This window comes from Lytechinus variegatus, chromosome 9, assembly GCF_018143015.1.
Source record: "Lytechinus variegatus isolate NC3 chromosome 9, Lvar_3.0, whole genome shotgun sequence".
In the NCBI taxonomy this organism is placed as follows: Eukaryota; Metazoa; Echinodermata; class Echinoidea; order Temnopleuroida; family Toxopneustidae; genus Lytechinus; species Lytechinus variegatus.
The window spans coordinates 24210727-24233463 of NC_054748.1; the positions used below are offsets into that span (position 1 = coordinate 24210727).

A 22737-nucleotide genomic window follows, 5' to 3' on the forward strand; every position below is an offset into this window, starting at 1 on the left:
GATAATTAGGTATTTTGTTGCAGTTTCTTTTCATAATTAGTTCAACGATGAGAATGTTATTTATGTGTCCTTGAGGTCTCCTTTCTTATAGATATCGTAGAAAGTACTAGAAATGACTACAGGAGTGAAAAAGATGATGATGATGTTGATGATGATGGTGGTGGTGATGATGATGATGATGATGATATGGTGGCTGTGGTGGTGGTGATGATGACGGTGACGATAATGACGGTAATGACAATGATGATGGTTATGGTAGTGATGGTGATGATGGTGATGACGATGATGGTGGTGATAGTGATGATGTTGATGGTAATGATAACGATTATGGTGGTGCAAGAGATGGTGATGATGATAATGATGATGATAGTGATGACGATGATGGTGGTGATAGTGATGATGTTGATGTTAATAATAATGTTGATGGTTGTGACGATGGTGATATAAATTATGAATGCGACCTTAGACGTCAGCGTGGAGGTGATGATATTATTATTATTTTTTAAATAAGTCCACACAAAGTTACCAAGAATGCGTAAGGCATTCCCCTTTATTTGAATGTAGAAAAAAGAGCATTGTTGATGAAACCCATTGTCACGGGCAAGATTCGTGGCCAAGAAAACCCGGACTTTCAGGTGTCTATAGCCGTGTATCTAGTCAGGAGCCATAAAAGACCACTCGGCACCTGACTGAAGATGGTGATGATGATGTTAATGTTGATGATGATGATGATGATAGTGTTGATGATGATAATGATGATGATTATGGTAGTGCAGGTGATGGTGATGATGATAGTGTTGATGATGATGATGGTGGTGATAATAATGATGTTTATGGTGGTACAGGTGATGGTGACGATGATGATGATGGTCACCGTTATAGGCGTAAGTGCAGAGGTATATAATTTGTGTGTTTTTTTTTCTGGGGGGCGCAACAATAGATAACCCCACCAAAAAAACAAAATATTATCCTCTGCGCTGAAGCTGACGGTAATGGTGGTGGCGATGGTGATGATGATAGTGAAGGTGATGACGACGACGATTGTGATGATGATGGTGATGATGACGATCAAGTTTAGATGACGAAAAAAAGGAAAAATAGTAATAAACAATAAAAAACAACACAAAGACGAGGTGTTCACATCTACTGTAGATAAGGGCATCCTTTTACCGCTACCTTTGTTTACTTCGCTGTTACAAGCTAGTAAAATACTTGGATGTGATTGGTGGACAGCCGGCAGCCCTCCGTGAGACCGCTGTACAGAAGACTTCAAATCATCAACAGATCTTACCCCTCATCCCTTCAACTCTTCCCCTTTCCCCTACCCCATTTATACCCACTGCTAGAATATCCTAATTTCCAAGTTTCCTTCCTCCGACAGCACTCTCTTCCGTCTATATTTCTGTCGCTCTTTCTCTATTTTACCCTCTCCTTCTGTATTTCTTTCTTTATATTATCATTTTCTTTCTATTTCAACTACATATTATGCACCCCCCCCCCTCTCTTCTCGACACCCACTTGTTTCCCCCAATGTGGCCTTTCTCTCTTTGTCTCATTCTTTTCTCTTTTCTAAATTTATCATTCTCTTTGCCTCGTATTTTTTTCTTTATACATTCTCTCTTCCACCATCATCCGTCTCACTTACTCACTCACTCATCTCCCCCTCTCTCTCCCTCTTTCTCTATAATGTCCTCCATCCACTCTGTGTGTGTGTGTATTTGGGTTTGTCAGACGTGTATCAATCAGATACAAATATTTACGTCTGGGACCGACCTTTAACGTCACCATCCGAAAGACGTGATCAGGGATCGAACCTCGAACCTCTGCATCAATTTGTAACTTCCCCACAGCTTGGATTACAGGCGCACGCCACAACGCCCAGTTTTTTCTCTTTTTCTGTCTCTTTTAGTCCTTTTACATTGTCATATAAGTCTCTTTTTGGGGGAGTTGTCTGTCCCTCCCCCCCCCCTCTCTCTCTCTATCCCCTCTGCCAAGCCATCTATTCCACCTAATCCCCTTTTTTACCCATACCCATCTGAAAATTACCCCCCCCCCTCCACCTATCACATTCCTGTCAATACACTTCCCCCATCTCTTGATCTCGCTTTCCTAACCCCTTTCTCTTGGCTAATAGCACCCCTTTCTCTTCCGTCTCCCACGAGCTTTCCAGCGCTGAGAGCACGACGGCTTAGTGATGAGTGCGACCTTAATCTGTTTTACAACGTGTGAATCTTAGCTTTAGGTAGAATCACTTAATGCATCAGAAGAGGTATTTATGACATCCAACGGCATGGGGTCGTTCACATTATAAATTTAACATGCTTAAAAGGGGGTGTTGCAAGAAAATCTTTGCAATCAATCGCAAATTTATTCTGTGGCAATTTTACAATTGATTGATCACTTTTAACTGTAGCAAATCAGATTACACTCCGTGTCTCATGGAGCAGATTAGCAATCAATCGCAAATTTACAATTAATAGTAAAGGCATATGCTTGATTTCAAGAGCGAAAATAGACTTGCAATTGATCGCAAGTTTGTTGCAACGCCCCATAAGTCGGATAGTAAATCGCTTACATTCGTTTGTATTATTGCTTACTGTTCAGTTTGGTTCAATGTTATAAATTATCATAGCATGGTTTTAATCTGTTTCTTAAAGAGTATTTTTTAAACATGAAGGATTCTAAAAAGAAACTTCAGCTGCAGAATCGACATGCAAAATGAGGGGGAAAATAAATATCTATTTTCCACGTGATTGGATGATCGTTTCAAGTTTCATAAAAAGGGTTACATTTGTTAATAATATATCTCATCATTGGTGAATTGTTGTAAATTTTGAAGCAGGCTAAGTATTTTGGAAAAATTAGTTTATGATTACTGACAAGCCAATGAGAATACGATGCAGAACACCCCCCCCCCCCCCACGATTAATGCAATACCGTTGGATAATATGCAGCAAACACAATACTACAGAGTGAAATATTGAGTCACATAACGAAGGAACAAACAAATAAATACGCAAAAAAATAATGAATAAGAAAATGTATTTGAAGTAACATGTTCATTAGGTGGATGTAAGAATAGTAATTCCTTAGGAATCGAAGGAAACATAAATAATAAGGAAATGAAAATAATGACAATTACCATGGCACCCGCGAGACGGAGGCTAAAAGGAAGCATATATCCTATCAATGAATTTGATACACAACATGGAGACCTTTAATGAAGTTCCAAAATTAACCCAATCATCATTTAAATCAGACCTAATGAATATATGGACACATCCATATCTCTTTCATTTTTCTCTGACGATTGCATCCATTAGGGCTTATGAATTTTAAATATGTTTCCTTTTCGATGCTCGTCCAAGGGTAAAATATTCATTTGCATTTCAACGACTAAGCAATGTTGTTTGTTTTTGTTGCTAACATGTTAGACATGGCGAAAATGTTGTCATTGTGGGCAAGGGCGCCGGAAGCGGGGGGGGGGGGGGCAGGGGGGGGGCACTTGCCCCCCAAATAAAATTTTGGGGGGGGCAAAACGAGATTTTGCCCCCCAACGTGCCCCCCTGAAAGATGAAAAATGATAAATTATTTAAGGACAAAAGTAAATGAAGGCACTTTTCTGCCTGAAAATTGTGATTTCCATTGTCAAAAATGAAAAAATTTTGCTCCTGACGGGCCAAGTACATTATCATACATGTAGCAAGCCTAGCGTCTTTTGACGAACAGTTCCTCTTGAAACATAGCTTTGATAAGCCCCCTTTTCCATCTTATTACAGTGTGATAACGTTTAACCTTTTAATGAATACATTTCAGACTAAAAGCGAATGGCAAATTGATAGTGGTCTACCAATGATTAGGTTTATAATTCTATGATGCTGGCTGTGTCGTCTAACAAACGCGCGGTCGCCCAGAAATGCTAAGACCGGACCCGATATCACTAACGCGCGTGAACACTAGTTACTCGAGCAAGATATGGAATCTATGTCATAGCTGTCAAGCCCAGAAACCATAACATCTCGAGAAACTTGTTTCAATTATTTCATTTTAAACTAAATATAAATTGAGTTAATACAGTGATAACAAGAGAGCGGTGTTGGCTCAGTCGGTAACGCGTCTGCCCGTCGAAGTCGAACCAAAGATCGTAGGTTCGAGTCCACCCTGGGCAGATGACTGAAGTCAGTGCGTTGTGTGTAAACGTCAGTCTCCCATGTTTCATAGATGCAGGCTATGTTACAATGGAAAACACTCCGTCCCTCGGATAAGACGTTAAATGGAGGCACCTTGTAGAGGAGAGTCACCACCTTTGCACGTTAAGAACCCACTGCACTACAGTATTCGCATAAGAGTAGGGGAAACCACGGTGTCGAGGTCCACCTGCCCCCCCCCCCCCCCAATCAATTATATCGGGAGGAGAGACCTGTGGATCATAGTGATTCAGTTCGCTTTTCGCCTCCCAGGCACAGGTGACGCCAAACAAATAATAATAACAATTCAGTGCCCTAAAGAAAATACCAAGGTCATTTCAACTCAATATAGACATGTTATCAGAAAATTACACTCAGAATAATCATGTGTAGAGGATTATAATTTATAATTTGTAAAAATGGTGAATCCCACTCGAAAGCAACTTAGAGATAATGTTTAGACATGAAAAAAATAAAATCATCTGTGAAAGTGTCTTCCTGACCGGACTCATATTATCCGAGATATGAATAAAAATGTAAAGAATGTAAAAGAAAAAAATAAGCGTTACAGTACTGCTCTACTATAAAAAAAATCTTAAGATATTTTCACAGCCCCGTATTTTCCTCTATTCCTTTTCATTGGCATGATTGGAAGGCGTTTTGTCTGATACTATTTCAGCTCATATTGTTACGATACTGCAACAAATAACAAAGAAGATTTTTTAATATAAAGTTTAAAATTTTCCTTTTTTTTATTACAGGAAATAATTATACATAAATAAAACAAATAATGATCTTACATAAATCTCTTGAAGTGTCCGATGTAAAATTCCGAAGTGATGATACTATATCCAAGTAATAATCCAAATGATAAAATCCCAGTTGACTGGCGAAAATTCACAATGATGGCGATGATGAAACTGATGTTGAAGTCCGATGAATAATAAGAGTCACTGCAACGAGTTGAAATGTCCGTGAAGACGATGTTGATGATGATTAACAGTCAATTTCAGCAATCCATGGGTTGAAGCGTGTTCATTGAACAGGTTGATGATGTTGATGATCTCGATGAGAACTGATAATTTCTCTCTCAAAATAACTGCAAACAGTTCATTGATGCATAAACTGCTCTGATCTGATCTGGTGAAGTGATCTCATATGATGTGATGTGATCTCCTGCTCTCATATGATGTGATGGTGTGATGATGTGATCTTGAAGAATCCGCCAGCTTTATATAGTTTGCAGCTATTCTTCTAGAACTCACTATTAAGGAAGGTTCTAGCATTTTCTTTAAAAAAAACTTTCTCCTTTCAGGAGCAGTCAAAATCCAGAACACTCTTGAATGACCTCATTGAAATCATGAGCTAAGCCTATTGTTCCTAATCTCTATTCAGAAATAACAATACAACTCCTTGGCCTTTTAAATAGGCAAGGCCTGCATAATAAAAAGACATTCCTGAATGTTCTTTACAATTCTTGACCATCCTTAAAGGGAAATAACTAATAGATGAATGTAATTGCTTTTAAAATTCTTTTACAATTATTCTTATATATAACAATATGTATTTTAGATTCTAAAGCTTCCCATTACCTGATACTAATCAGATCGAGATGGCAGCTATGTTCTCTGGTTCTTCCCAGCTTTTGTTATTCATGGACGTTTGCAAAAATAAAAAAAAACAACCCAGGAGTGGGTGGGGCTCACTGCAAGACCTAAATTTTCGAAGAAACGTAATAGCGAGGGGATTTGTGATGGGGGAGCTTTTGCATTTTCTAGAATAAAATTGAAGAATTTCGTGCACACTTTTGGTGAATTTTGTGAATTTTGCCCTCTCGATCGGCGGCCCCCGGCTGCGTACGGTCATCTTTGTCATCTTAAAGTCTTTAAAAGGCCTATATTACATTGGTTTGAAACAATTTCGTTTGCAATAAGGCTCGTAATTTGCTGGAACTGCGACCCTGGTCATGAAGAAACACCAGGCTGGGTCAGAAGGGAGGAAGCAGGAGCAAAAAGAACTCCAAGACTGTTTAATTCTCAAGAAATTTTATTTTTGAATGCACTTAGAAAAGCAACTTTTATACTCCGTTTTTACACAAAATTCTTACCGTGGGGGGGGGGGGTCCTATAGCCTCTTCCGCTCGATCGCTTCGGTATCTCACGCTGTCAAAAATATTGTGCCCCCTTCGGGATTTTGCCCCCCCCAAAAAAAAAAAACTGAAAGTGTTCCGGCGCGCCTGATTGTGGGATCATATCCAAGCCGTGGAGTAATTTCCTCATAGAGCAATGTATAGATAATATACCTTGCCCATTACATTTTGTTATGAATAACAAATTATACTAATCTATTAATAAAAAAATCATTAAGTGCTCCTATGACATATAATATACTGCACCTGTAAAAATTTCAGAAGAATGTTTTGAAGTGTAGTATCATTATTTTGATAGTCGTACTATAATCAATAGCGAAATATGCAAAATATACTAACGAGAATAAGAAAGACTAAATCTAAGAAGTAGTGAATTTGAAACGAAATGCATCCGAACCACACTCAGCCAAACAAAACAAAACAAGAACAGAAAAACTAACAAACACAATGATGTTCATACTTACAAGAGTTGTAAATTATAGAGACCTCTGAATGCGTCATCGTCAATGTGTGCGATACTGTTCCCGATGAGACTTCTAAAAAAAAAGAAACAAAAAGACAGGGAACAATACCGTGTAATTCGGAAACAAGTAACGGGTCTCATTTGACTATTTTTCATACATGATATTGCAATATCTACCAAATGTATTATAGATCGGGTCAGGGGCGGATCCAGGATTTTTTTTCAAAGTGGGGCACGTTTTCCCCGAGGAAAACTTTGACAAGTAAAAAAAAAAGGTCTTCACTTTCAAAGGAGGGGGGGGGGGACATTTCTGTTTCAACGACATTTTTACATCGAAAATTTTAATTGTGCCTCTCAAGGAGGGGGAAGGGGAAAGGGAACTAAAAATTGAATGCATGCATCTATGTAAAGTCGCAAAATTAACAAATTTCAACTAGCCATAGAGTGGATTTAGCTTGTTTTGGAAATGTAACTTCCTGGGACTTAGCTCCTTTTGGAATAAAACTCGCATTTCTGTTTCAACGACATTTTTACATCACAAATTCTAATTGTGCTTCTCAAGGAGGGGGAAGGGGAAAGGGAACTAAAATTGAATGCAAACATTTATGTAAAGTCGCAAAATTAACAAATTTCAACTAGCCATAGAGTGGATTTAGCTTGTTTTGGAAATGAAACTTCCTGGGACTTAGCTCCTTTTGGAATAAAACTCAAATTTTCAATCATGTTTTACCAACCTTCGCCAAAATATTTTCAACTGCGATTTGGTGCATTTGATTCCCACGCCATGAGATACATACATGTATATCAACAACTCAATTTGGGACAAAAGTGGATTTAGCCCCTTTCGGAATAAAGCTCTTCAAATATACACTCACGCTGCCCCTACACTCCATCCACTGGTCTAACCTTAAAAAAAAATCAACCAGCTTTTCCTGCACCCCTGGATGTTGGTTGTCATGGTAACTAAAGCAGTCATCAGAGGTGTTGGTAATTCTCTGATTAATTACCATCGAGAATCTGAAGATTGATGGATTTATCAGGGATACGTTATCAATGATGCATGGTGAAAGTGCTTTACCAGATAAATATAGCCCAGTGTTAAGGATAAACCCCCATGCGTATTTATTTAACATCTTCGGGCATGTTGGGTAGTAGAACATCAATAACACGGATTGGGAAAGTAAACATGTTTAAAGAGCTTATGAAAATATATCAGAATATTATCAAATGTTTTAAATATCAGACTATTATAAAATATCTTAAATATCAGAGAGCAAGAGAGAGAGAGAGAGAGAGAAAAAAAATAATTGTTTTAAGAATATGAACTTCCAACATACAATCTGGTTATTCCGAATTTGTTTTTACAATGGTATCAATATTGCAAGAGGCAATATTTTGCAATGGGGGAGGATCGGCCTTTGGCCCTTGGTGATATAAACTGGCAAATGGAACCCCCTAAAAAATATATATTTCTTGTTCGATGTGTTACGTATGTAATGAAATCAAATAAAAATAATAATAATAAACAGGTTTTTGACTTCCTAAGTAGTTAGCTGATTTTCGATATTAATGAATAACAAAATGATGATTATTGAAATACAGGGAAACCCTTTCAATTTTTTTTAATTGTTTTACCAAGGGGTCCTGTCTGTACACAAAACCCGTGAAATACAAATTACAATAGGCTTTCTTATTGGCACGGGCAAGAATCCCGTCAAGAATTTCCCCCGCTTCTAGCATTTGATCTATTCGTTAACCCAGCTAGTGCAGATTCAATGGAAGATCAAACAGGCCCAGTTCTTTGGTTAGAGCAAGAAGATTGTATGACTGGAATTCCAACAGGCAACTAATTTATTCAAGCAGCTCTTTGTGTCTAAAGAAGCACAAAAGAAAGAACGGCAGTAAAGACCTTTTTGATGTCCGCCTTCGGAGCCGCCAGTTTCAGCGATGAAATGAGAGGAGTGAAATGTCACCAATATCCATTTGTATCAATTTTCCATCTTTCATATTAATAAATAAACTGAAATTTGAACACATTACAAGACATCAATAATCAAGCACTATTACGCCGAGATACTTGACCAGATTATGTCAATTAACCTTTAATTGGTGAAAAAGTAAGAATTTGACCTTTCCTGAAACCAGATTTTAACACGTTTGCGGCGAATGAAACTTTCAAATCCGGTAGGTGGAATATTGTTATCCATTATTGTATATGCCAATCTAAAAAAAAATTGAGGCATATTTCAGGACATATTGCATAGTTTATTTTCGCATGCCTCCGAATTATGTGCTACACATATAACCAGACCAAGATGCAGCGAAAAACTAATTATCTTCACAATATCATATTTGCCTTTATATATGACCTATAGCTGAGGAGTCATGCGGGAATCATTTGTCTACACAATTGCAAGAGATGTTGAACAAAGTGCATGCCTGACGTACTTTCTGCTGGCGGTTTGTAACCTTGTTCAAAGGGATTTTATTTGCTGTTACCCCATCTCATTTGAAACCTCCCTGGTTAGCGAAACACACATCTCACGATTTAACAAAGTAGTCACATATTTTTGTCTTCGTAAATTCGAGGCAGTGGAAAATTAGAACAAAAATAGTGACACAAACGACAAATATAACTTCCTCGATTACTGATATCGCCAACAATGAAAGTGTATTAACTTCCATATAAAGATAAAAATGTTATGGAACTATAGAAACATTGTCGGTATAAAAAATATCATTCTGCGCGTAGTAAGCAGGGAAGGAGGGATTGGGTAATACTCTACACAGAAATGACGAAAATGGTAACACCATACCTCTTCTTTTATTGTGTAATCAAATTAGCACGACTTAATTTAATTGAAACAGAGTATTTGGAAAAGACGGCTTTTCTGCGAAGTGAATCTTTTCAGGAAAAACTCGAATGCGAAATACAATGTTAAACTTAAGATTTTTTTCAACAAGCGCACACCAAGTTACCAATAATGCATATAGCATTTCCATTTATTTGAAAGCAAGATAAAAGAGCATTGTAGATTAAATGCCTTGCTCACGGGCATAGGTGCCACGGCCGGGGATCGAACCCCCGGACTTTCTCTGTATAGCCAGGCGCCTTAGACCACTCGGCCACGGCACCTCCACAATAAAATGGTCCCACCGAGAAGATATCCTTGAAAAGAGGGATCGATTATATTAAAATGTTTTTTTTTTATTAAGTAACAAAATAGCCTGTCGTAGAACTGGAACTGTCATAAAGGCAATCACACAGTTTGTTTTTCAGTGACATATTTTTTAATAAAAATTATTGAATGTCGACTGCATAGTCATGTCTGTATCATAACGTTAGTATTAGTCTGCAGGCACAGACCCTAATTGAAACTTTGTGCAACAAGTGCGTTTCCACGCAAATATAAGCACATACAAAACTTGCTGGCCTGAGCGAGAGGGTCTTCAGTACACAAGGCATGAGTAGGCTGCACATTCAGACCCTTAAATCGAGTGAAGGGTTTGCACAGCAGACTACGTAGGTATGGCCATACAACGTTATGGTATCACAACTGTATGATCCCAAGCCAATCTACCGACAAGCTTCCGGTACACCGATGAAAACCAAACCCTTAACAATCGACGGTACGCCATTGGGTAGTAACGCCATAGCTCCGATCGTTCTCGGGTCGGTTTCACAAGAGGGACTGTAAGCATCGTCTCGCATTGCTAAACATTAAGACAGAACCATTGAAAGAGAATCTAGGACAGGGTTGTCACTGTCACGATGGGGCTTTTCATCCACTTCATATTTCTGGGTCACCGTCATGACCGTATTTACGCGATTCGCTTTTTTTATATCTTCTTTCTTTTGCTTGCTTGTTTGAGGATCGTGAGCTCACGCTTCTGCTACAGTAACACCAACGAAACCGACTCCAAAACTGACCAATGATATGTTATCGGTAATATCGTAATAACTGAGCGAAGTGTCGTGGCCGACAGGCAGAGTGGTCTAAGGCGCCCGAGTACACCATGAAAGTCCGGGGTTCGATTCCCGGTACTCACCTTGACCAAGGCATTTTTATCTAGATTGCTCTTTTCTCTAATTGCATCAAATAAACGAAAATGCTTTATGCATACCAACGTTATTTTTTCTTAAAAAATTAATAGCTTTGATCGTTCTAGAATTGGTTCTACCAGTGACACTTAAGGCCTTCAAAGCTACACAATCTTAAATATTCCTCTAATGCTTGTATCCATTTTGTGTACTCCGAATTTCTTTTGGGATCTGGGGTTCTTTCATTATGTCTACGTATGTTTATAGGGAAATATCATAATGCATGTACAATCGACCCCCTCACCTAATAGGAAAATAATCCCACACCATTTATATCTTAATTGTATCTTATTTGTAAAATTTGTTTTAGCTTATGTCAAATGTAATCATAATGTTGAATTTATGTTACAAGTAAGTCTGCAGAGTGTAATGGGGTGTGTGTGTGTGTGGGTTTGGGTGCTTCTGTGTGTTTGTGTGTTTCTGATGAGGATTGGGACTTTTAAAGGTTTATTTCTTGTATATTTTGCATATTATGTATTTTATAATTTGTATGTATTTTGATTAACAGGGCCCAATTGCAAACCAGCTTTTTATCTTTGTTAATGTTTTTTATCGTGTATAGCTGAATTGGTCACACTGTATAAAGATGTGAAATAAATACATAAATAAAACCGTTTCTGAGATTCGTCCCATTGTCTATTTAGTGTAGTTTATCATGTTATTTTATCATACATTCCATAATGGTTTGAAAGTTTCTTGAAGTATATTTTGGAGATGCATGAGATTCGGGAGTAAAATGGATGATGATCAAATCCAAAATGCTAAGTCGTTTTGGCTTTTAAATTATTTTTTTTATGAATAACCGATTCCTTTATTTTTCTGAATTCCATGAAATTTCATTATTTTCCATCTCGCAAAAAGGGACGTTACATTAAGTTCACAGCATGATGCAACAGTATATTAAGTAAGACCTTTTCCTGTATTGCTGGTCTATTAGTAAGTAAATGCTCTAGATAAAACGATTCTAAAAAAAAAAATAACGTACATCATCGAGTTCACATGTCATCATTCCAAGCAAAACTTTGAAACCAACCATTTCAGGGCACACGTCATTAGCAAATGATCGAAAGAGTAAAACAAGCGAGAATGCGTTTAAAAATAATGGGCTGGCTGGGAAGTCGTAAGGAACAGCTTGACATTATCCAAACAGCTCGCGGTGGCACCCTACCGATGAGAAATCTTCTTGTTTCCATGGTAACTAGTAATCGCAAAGTGCGAGAAACCCTACAAGCATGTTCGTTCGCCTGTGCAATAGATAATACACCTTGCAGACCCTAAGCCTGCAATGTACTAGTTGATACATCATTTTTGTATGGTTTCAAAGTTTAGAGTCATCTTTCACGCATCGTCATATCAACACAAGACAGATATCAGTTAAATTGCACTTTTGCCTGATTCATCCTCATAAAACTCCCTGACACTTAATCGAAAAATGCGTTTTGCATGTCCCAAAATCATTGTATATGCTGAATCTGGGAGTATTGGTTAATATACTGAAGAAATAGTTCTTCTCATACATTTTAAGAAAAATGATACTACCATAGCAACATAATTCTGAAATTGTCTAAAAACGCGTCTTGAATGTATTCACCAAAAGATTCTGTATCAAGTCTCACACTGAACGTCTTAGCTTGCTCTGCAATATTTTTCCTAACTTATTGTCACGATGGAACCTTACCATGGCAATACAGTTACACATTCGAAAATAATTGCGTCTTATCCGTCTTCATACCAATTTGACAAAATGTGGGTACAACGTTTGATGAGCATTGACCAAATCCTGAGGAAGTACTTTACTGCGAGATTTGCAACCGACCGCCAGACAAGAGCAACTCGCAATTTTGCGTTTGAGATGTGGTTGGGCCAGGGCTTGTGCATTTTAAAAGCAATAATGGCAGATTGACCGGCTGAGTCTTTAATTGTTGAACTTTGTTCGTCCCTTCATCAAATAACAACTAATAAGCTTTCAGACAAGCTGTCGAGATCCTCCTCCTTATAACCTATTTAGAGGAGGGGATTATCAATTTTTAATCAAATTAAAAGCAAGGGAGATTGGCCAGGATGCATGGCAGCTCGGACGTGACTCTTACAATGGAATTCGATATACCACAAAGATCTAGGCCTTCCCGAGACAACAGTGTTGAGGGAGATAGGATTAATATAAGGGTTTACTAGACTGACACAGACGCTTCATAGTTAACTCACAATGGCGAGTAAAGAAAATGATAATGTGAATTCTATTAGACGATTGTTTCCAAAACGTGAAGTGCCCATTGTATCCCTTTTCATCCATCGATTCCAATCTAAAATTTAATTTGACCATCAGACCAAACATCGTCTTTCGTTTTAAAGGCATTTACCACATAAGGATACTTTCAGTTGTCTGTTGAATACAGTTTTCTAGATATTTTCTTAGACAGTTTTGTCCCAATTTTTACTATTAACGAGTGTTTTTTATGTTTTATTGTCGGGGAAATTTATTTCTTAATCGGAGGTCATCGAATATGTCAGAATTTAGATATCATCTTTAACTCTTTTAATGAAATTACCTTTTTAACTTTTTAATGAAATTACCTTTATTTTCATTGCATTGGACACTGAGTTCGACATTTGAAAATAAATTATCGTTAGAATTCTTAAATCTTGATCTAAGCTATTAAAGGAAAAGTCCACCCGATTGAAAAATTGATAAAAATAACAGATAAAAAAATTCAACTAGCATTACGCTGAAACCTCCATCAAAATCGGATTTAAAATTAAATTTAAAAAATTATGATATTCAAATTTTCGCTTAATTTTACAAAACATTTAACAGCACATCCTGTTCGATATGCAAATGCAGGGAATGATGACATTATTATTGTATAATTCAAACAATAAAAGCACAAAGAAAATATTGAGTGAAGGACAACATCGACCCTGTCATTTTGCACGTCACTGTTTGCGCAGGTATGTTTTGTAAACATAAACAAATTCTTTAAAATGTCAAAATATTCTTATTTTTCATCCAATTCTGATGAAATATTCAGCGTTATGCTTGTTTGCTATTTCTCTTTTGATTCAAATCAACATTATCTGGGGTCGAATTGACCTGTAAGTCCATCTTTAGAAACAGTAACCGTTGAAGCACGAAGGGTTAATCAGAGCAAAGCATGAGATTAAATAAGCATCATCCACTGTTAAAGCAAGTCTCTATTCTGTTGGTTGAATGGGTTGTCAAGCATTGTTGGATCATCTCCCGAGGATATCAGGATGATGTCCTCTTTATTGATCTCTATCTCTCTCTCTTTCTACCGCTAAATGTCAGATGCTGTCATTCCCTTCCTGGTCTATATTCATCCATCTCTGGTTCTAAGCCTACTCTTTCCTTCTTTCTATCTTTCTTCAATGATTTTCATTCTTCTCTTTTTCTTACTTGCTGCCTTTCTTTCCTGACAGATTTTTTTTAATTTCCTTTTCTTTCTCTTTTTCATTTTTTATCTTTGATTTACCTTTCGTCCCCTTTCCTGCCTCCTTTCTCTCTCGATTTATTTTTCCTTGCGTCACTCGTATCCCTCCCACGCACCATCCTCTTTCCTTTATTCCCCCTTCCTATATTCATCCTTACTCCCCCCCCCCCCCTCCTCTTCCCTCTCTGTCTCTCCCTCTTTTCTATATATTTCTAATAATAATGTAATAATAATAATGATAATAAAAATAATAACAATCAATAATAATGATAATAACATAATGATAATGATATTGATAATCCAAGCGCTTTCCCAATATACGGCTCAAAGTGATTTCCCCGGTCATTGGATTCATTTCAATCCCGCTCGAAAGTGCACGATTTCCACTCCCTAGGGACCATTCCTTGCATTCATTGCAGCCTCATAGTGGCGCCGGTAAATTCAAACATAAAAAACTTTCGCATCCTATCGGGTAACCAATTAACTCATGGGTGCAGAGTGGAAAATGCAGATCAACTTCTTGCCAAAGGACGTAAGCGCCGGGTGGGATTCGAACACACGACCCTCTGATTGAAAGGCGAGAGTTAGAACAGCTACACCACGACACCTCTATAATTTAACCCCCCCCCCCCTCTGTGTGTGAGGGAAAGTAACTTCCAGCCAATCGGAATTCTTTTAACAATCCATCCGTTGATTATAAACCGGGCTTCAAAAAAATGGATCAACTGATATAAAATACAAAGTGGAAAATTGGGGTTATACTTACAATTCCAGCAATCTTGGCAAGTGCTCGAATGCTCCTCCGTGTAGGTTTCCGAATGAGTTGTAACCAAGATCTCTGAAAATCAACCAATCAAACATGAACAAATGTATTTAGTGAATCCAATTATTGATAATGATGCAACATGAAAGGCAACCATTTTTCCTAGCCTGTTTTGAAAAAAACTCCCATAACTTTAAAGATAATAACCTAAGTTAGAACAAAAGGATGTCTTCATCCACATGCACGAGTGCATATTCATTAATTAAATCGATAATGTCGTTTTTGTGTTATTATGCTAGTCAGGTAGATATTATTCAAAAAGATATTCAGTTTTTTCTATTTTGGTCGGGATCCCAACGAAACAAATAGTCATGTAAACTCGCAAAACTACATTCTACTAAATGCGGTTTATATTCATATGATCTATAATGAAAACTTCAAAGTATCCAACTAGAGCATGTTCAGCCTCGTTCTGAATTTGGGAAGAACGATAAACAAACAAAAAAACCTTATAATAATCACAAAGAACTTGGTGATGCAGTGGATATAACATGACATCAACACAAATTAACGATTTTAAAATTCATATGCTCCCAATGTATATTCTTACTTTTTGCCATGTTTACAGTTTGTTTGCCTTTGATTTCCTTTTATCCATTCTTTAAGATGGTATTAGTCTGGTTCTGTCTGTACATCACCCCAGTTCTTCTCCTAAGAAGCTTTGCTGCATTTTAATATGACAAAAAGTATTCGACTTTTCTCTTATTCTCTCCTCGTGACTAATCCTACCAGAAAAATCAGGCAACTCAACTGCACACATTATACGCCCACCGATTTGTATAAAACACTACCCCTACACTGCAAAAACTCCGGTGTTGATTTAACACCAGCCCGGAATCTATATATGTCCACACCAGAGAAGTATTGAAACTAGTTTGGAATCAAACCGATGCTGTTTTAATACTAATTGGTGTTGTATAAACACTTCCAAGTATCTGGTGTTAGACCAAAACGAAACTGGTGTTGTTTGACACTTCTCTGGTCTGGACATATATAGATTCCGGGCTGGTGTTATATCAACACGAGAGTTTTCGCAGTGTAAACATGTTTATATCTTGGAATGATATATTTCAATTGAAGGAAAAAAATGATGAAAAAATAGCGTTAACACATACATGTATTCATTATCACTCTTGAACGCCCTTCGCAACTACGCTCTGTGGGGGTGTGTGTGTGTGGAGGGGGGGGTATGTTCTGTGTGTGTGATTGGGGCTTTAAATAAGTGTATCAATTAAACCAAATGTTATTTATTTACGTCCGACCGAACTTTTACGCCACGGTCAAAAGGACGTGACCAGGTATCGAACCTCACTCAGCATCAACACATAACCCCCCCCCACTAAAACACACATACACACACACCCCCACCCACACATGCACAGGTAACGTAATCATAGTCGCACGCCACAACGGCATTTCGCTTGTTCGCACCCTCAGTATGTTCCCTTTGAATTTCACAGTGATTGATTTACCCTTTGACAACATCATTTTTGTTTTACATTTGTAAATGCAACAATCAAAAGAACAAATGAGTTCTGTTTTCATTTCCGAGGCAAAATTCAGAACCTTTTCCAAATTTATTGAGACATTCCCCGAAGCTTGTGGTAAACTCGATAACAGAAATGCATTGTCCCATTTTGAACCACTGCAATTGAAATGGAAAGACATTACCATAATTGGCTCGAGCTGGGCCAATTATATTCAAACCGTCACCATTGGTTATGCGACTGACCAATCGCACGCCTGCACACAGGTGAGACACCTCCAGCAAGTCATGAATATTCATGAAGTAAATTGAATCTGTAATTCGAAGTGGACGAGGATATTGTTAAAAACGATGATAAAAAATACAGAGACAATATTGAAAGACAATGTATGTTATCCAACGGACATTCTATAAAGGGCATTGACAACCAAACGGGGAGGTGAAACTCCTTTTGCTCGAAAGAGCAGGCTTACTACAGGGGATCTTGTGTTTGACTGCTGCCCCCCCCCCCTCCTGCAAAAAAAATCGACAATGAAATATATAGGCAAGTAAAAATGATTTAACAAATTTTCGGCATTACTCCTATTTGTTTAGGGTCAGCATGCTCGATCTGTAATGAAAATCATAAGATCTGTATGCTCGATCTGTATTAAAATCATAAATCATAAGTCAGAAAAAATTGGAACCAGTGGGATTCGAACCTGCCATCTACTGCTTTCCGGGCAACGACTCAACCACCAGGCTATTCTGGTTCACGGCTAAGTCACGATGAACTGGAATTCAAATACCCTCGATCCTCTTCTTTCTGACTCATTACTATTCAAATGCCGTCCGCCGTGGACAATAGATAGTAAATTAAGAGGCTTTTTATAGGAGGAAGTTATAATTTGTTTAACAAATTTTCGGCATTACTCCTATAAAAAAGCCTCTTAATTTACTAAGTAAAAATGAATTAAAAATGAATAAAATTAATAAATTAAAGTGGCTAAATAAATTATTTTTTTTTTCAAATCAACAAAATTAAAAATAAAACAACGTTGACACAAAAGTCATGAACACGTGTTGTTCAGTCACATTGTCTCAATGCTCTCTCTCTCTCTCAAGATCGTTGGCAAGCAATAAGCAAGTTTGTACTCTAATACATTGGTCACATTTGCTCTACGGCGCCGTACGGCGAGTCAAAAACAGCCGTTTTAACATTTTTGTACTAGCTAAATATAGGTGGTTTGAATAAAAATGAATAAAGCGGCTGTTTTCGACTCGCCGTACGGCCGCCGTAGAGCAAATGTGACCAAGGTATCATTCTGCCCAATATCAGTTCAGAAGTTCAGTGGAACTCAAATTCAATATGTAATATTTAATGAGATAAGGGCACCAGCTTTGATGATTAGTCATTGATGTATTTATTTGAGTAAGGCCATTCATCAGATCAACTGGAAGTCCATTAGCCGCGACTGGGATAAGCCAGTTCGTAGTTCCTTTCTGCGCATGGTCAAAAGATTCTGCGCATGATCAGAGGAATGTCATTTGTACTAAAGTGACATGGTGGCTTGAAATTTAATGAGATAAGCACCAACTTCGATGTCTTGATTATTCATATATTCTTTTGAATTGTGTTTTTCATTCACATCCACAAAAAACAATGCGTCCACGAATGACTGCTATATTTCAGTTTGCCAAGTATATTGAACAACATCCTCTAATATGCATTCACAGTAGAAATGCAACAGATACCTTCATAAAGTGTTCATTGATGTGCTATGCTCGTCACATGGTCTATTCAATTTATTCATCCTGCTATGTAAGGCATGCATACGTAATATCTTGCTTTGAAATCTGGCTTTCATGATGAAAGAAATGAAAGGTCATTTGACCAAAATTTCCATGAAGTAACTATGAACTGGTCTATTTAATTGTTGACCATCTACACAGTAACATGCTGTAGGGCATTCTCAGTAAAAATGCAACAAATACACTGTACCTTCATAAAGTGTTCATTGGTGTGCTATTCAAGTTATCCGGGGCCTGTTGCATCAAATGAAAAATAACTGGCAGTTAATTTTTGTCAAAGTTTTCCAATATGTTCAGTGTCAAGATTTTGTTGTTTTTTCAATGTGTGTTAAGTGTCAATGGCATGGTTTTAAAAACCAGAGGTTTTTTACAGCAAAGGTTTTATGCAACAGGTCCTTGGACTACATAATGTCTGCATTCTGCTATGTCAGGCATGCTTACTTGCTTTGAAATGTGTTTATCCTAATGGAAGAAACGAAAGACCATGCACTTGTACAAACTTTCCTTAAGATTGGACAATTGTATCGAATGCGAATAAACACTGCTACTGGCATGGAATGAGGGGGGGGGGGCGGTAAAGTACTCGGCTATCCCCCCAAAGCAGGCGATTTTTTGAAGTTTGCCCCACCATGAATATGTTTCTCCAAGCATATTTGATCCTTATACGTACATCCTGCCATACCACTTAAAGACGACGCAGCGCTGTTTCCTTTTATAAAGGCTTTAACATTTCAGTCTAAAAACAGTCGAATTGTCCTGGATTCGTTACTAAGAAAGCTCGCTTTGGATCCTTAACCTATATACTTTGGTCGATGGAGGTGTAACAAGCTTACAATATATTCTTTTTTGGGGAGGCAGAACATTTACAATACTGTAATATTGGCAATCTTACGAAGCGCCAAATTCGCTAATTAAGAAGTAAATAGAAATGGATTATTTTTTCTCAATATTGTCTTTTGGGGGAATGGGGGTAATCCAAGGATGTTGCCTAAAATTGAGTTTTACTTTTTTTTTCCTTTGGTTATCTCATTGATATTTGTTAAAGTAATAATGATGATAATAACGTTTGAAGAGTTTTTATTTTCATTCAGAATATTATTCTGGATTTTCGAGCAATATTTACTTATTTAGAGCTGGATTTGATGACATTGCACAGTAAAACACAAATAGCACGTTGTTTAAGCCTGTCACCACCACTCTAACAGCAAGTTGTTTAAACTTGTTTGTAAACAACTTATTTAAAGTTTAAACAGTTGTAAAAAAAAAGTTTGGTTGATAGAGTGAAGGGCTTTTAAATAGCGTGCTCAACATTTTAAACAGAGTTTAACCACAACCAGCGTTTCACCACAACCAACAGGCTTAAAGGTACAACTTTTAGAAAATGCAGGGGGCACCCCCCCCCCCCCGCCTCTGCCCCCCCCCCCGATTGTAGGAATCGCCGTCTATCCAAAGGGTCTTATCCTGTTTAATGGTCATTATGATTATGATGATACAGCTCGTAAATAATGCCTGTATTTGGTGCCGCGCAGCATGCTAGAAAAAGGTTCCAACTATGGAAACTCCCCACACATGGCCAATGCTAATTCACGATTTATATTTTTCGAGTGTGAAGGAGGGCAGCTCTTCGATCTGGCCTCCAAGGAGCAATTATCAGAGCACCTGTCTTCTTCTGAGACATTAAAACATGTAGGGCTTGACAATGACAGTTTTAATGGCATTGGATTTATCCTGAAGGTTTCAAACTTTTTGTTATAGTGTTGGTTGTTTCTTTTGAAAGCCTTTTACCTCTTTTATCCAGTCTAATGATTGTTACACGTTCTTTTTTCCGGCTCATCTTACCCTGCTTCAGCACCATCCCCCCTCTCTTCCTTTCTGTTTTCCCACTCTCTCTCTCTCTCTCCCTCTTCGTTTTCTCTCTCTCCATCTCTTTCTCTATGCTTCTCTTCCCATAACCATGAAAACTATCATCTATCATCATTTTGAGAAATTATTCACATAACTTTTCATCCCATTTTCGCTAATCAATCACATAAATTCTATATTCAATTCTGCAAATCTAATAAGATACAATCTGCTTTACCATGTTTAATGTAACAAGATGAAAACAATTACCTGATAAGAAAAAAAAGGAAATAAAGAATATGGCAAGAAAAACAAAACAAATATGAGGAAAGGGGAGGAAAAACTAACTTTGCAAATATACGTTTCCTTTGCATTTTGATGGTTTTATTACAGAGAATATACATGTGAATTGGACTAACGCCCTGAAAGCTGGATAATTTGAGAGCTTATATATATTTAATGTTTATCACCTTTCATGAACCTATTCCCTGATTAGTTGAGTTCATTGGCGGCGGAAGCCAAACATTTTAGGAGGGGACAACCAAAATTTTTTTGACAAGCAAAAAAAAAAGGTTCCCAAAAATTTTAGGGGGGACGTACGAAAATAAATTGACAAGCAAAAAAAAAAAGAAAAAAAAAAGGTCATCAACAACAAATTTAGGGGGACCGTCCCCCCTCCTCAAATTTAGGGGGACACGTCCCCCCCTCCCCCGCTTCTGCCGCCTATGGTTGAGTTCAATATCCTACCGTCTTAGATTCAGCCAGGGGCGGCGTAAAGGCGTTTCGAGCAGACCAATGGGGGCGCCCTTTAACCAGATGAATGTAATTTCCGGTAATCCCTGGCGTTGGTTGCTGTTTTATGAACATTAATTTATTTTTAAGCATTCATATTCGAAATTGTTGGTCGTGTCATAATTAAATTGCTATACACGTATGTTCCTGGAAATTAAATAATCATAAACACAGGCTTGAACATTGACATCCATGGATACCTAAAATGTCGAGTTACAACATTGAAATCTCGTTACCACTCTCTTCCCCTTTCTTCCATTTCTCAATGTTCTCTATGTTCTCCTCTTTTATTCTCACTCTATCATTTTTGGATTGTGCTTACTTTGATCATAAGGGGGCGCCCCCGTTGCCCCTGTCCCTGAAGCGCCGCCACTTGCTAAAGTAATACGCATTTGGCCTAATGAGACAAATGACAACCGCTGGTACGCAGGAACAGGCAAACGTCATCTGAATTACAGAGAAAGACATTTCGAAATTGATAACTGACGAGGAGAAGCAGCTTAATTAACAAAGTTTTGTACCTGATGCGTCAGACGTCTCATTTGGCAAATTTCAACTGATAGAAATCATATATTGATAATGCCCCTTCGTCTCCGTGTCTTTTTGCTAAGGAAGTGGGCTGGAAAGGGGAGGGGTGAGGCAAGATTGCTTTATCAACCTGCGCAATTCATATACAATTCCAACATATTCTACGCGATGTCAATGATTTGTTGTACATTATGTTCATTCGTGTTGACTATTGTACGTATCATTGTTTTGTTATTATTTCGAAATTTTAGATGATACATGGCTCCTTGGCCAAGCCTTTTTTTGTTTTTTGTTTTTGTTTTAATATAACTGGAAGGTCTACCCTGTTAGAATAAAATGACAAATAAATAGTCAGACACTCCGCTCATAAAATCTTCCAACTGGCATACTGGTAGTGCAAGTTTTATAGAGATTTTCAATTCAATTTATACAAATTTGTGTCTTGAATATCCCCCTATTGTCGTCTGTATAAAGGCTCTTGTGCTGGTGTGCACATGTACGTTGGCGCAAAGCAGTCATCAGATCTGTTAAATTACGGATTTAGACACAACATATACTGGTCAACGTATCAGTCACTGAAATACTACACCAACAAAAAATATTTTGACAGTATTACAAAAGTATCCTTTTTCTTTTAATTTTCCTTCTCAAAATGATGATTATGTTATTCAAGATCCCAAGGGCTTACACTATCTCAGATATTGAAATGTCACAGCTTCTTTTTAAAACTCCTTCCACGGCTACAAAAACAGAGCCCCGGGTTTCATTGCAACCGAGATGTGCATCAAAGCGAAAACCATGGAAGTTCGATGGCCAGTTTTGACGCCGTTCGCTGGAGATAATAAGTATCATCATAATCATTATATCTAGCATCATGGCGGTTCTTTTATCATTTTCATTTCACCATGGAGATACGGATTTCACGTTCTTTGATTCTCAACAAAAGGGGTCAGTCTGCAAGCACAGACCGTGATTGAAACTTGGTCCGGGGGTGGGGCACTTACATTGACGAGTGGGTACCATGTGCGACAAAAAAAACACGTAAAAAGGATGCCTTTACGTAACGTAATAAGGGTGTCATAACACTTATATGATAAGAAAGGGATATCTATTTCGCTATATAGG

At 37.7% G+C, this 22737-nt stretch overlaps 1 protein-coding gene across 1 annotated transcript in view; it reads right to left on the reverse strand.

Annotated features, from left to right (window-relative positions):
- The window catches only part of LOC121421897 (leucine-rich repeat-containing G-protein coupled receptor 5-like), a 99302-nt gene that overhangs the window by 41690 nt on the left and 34875 nt on the right, over nucleotides 1-22737 (reverse strand). Inside the window, exons 4-5 of the mRNA XM_041616698.1 lie at nucleotides 15117-15188; nucleotides 6801-6872 (exon numbers count right to left, since the gene is read on the reverse strand). Of these exons, the coding sequence (XP_041472632.1) occupies nucleotides 6801-6872; nucleotides 15117-15188 (144 nt within the window). The remainder of the gene's footprint in view (nucleotides 1-6800; nucleotides 6873-15116; nucleotides 15189-22737) is intronic.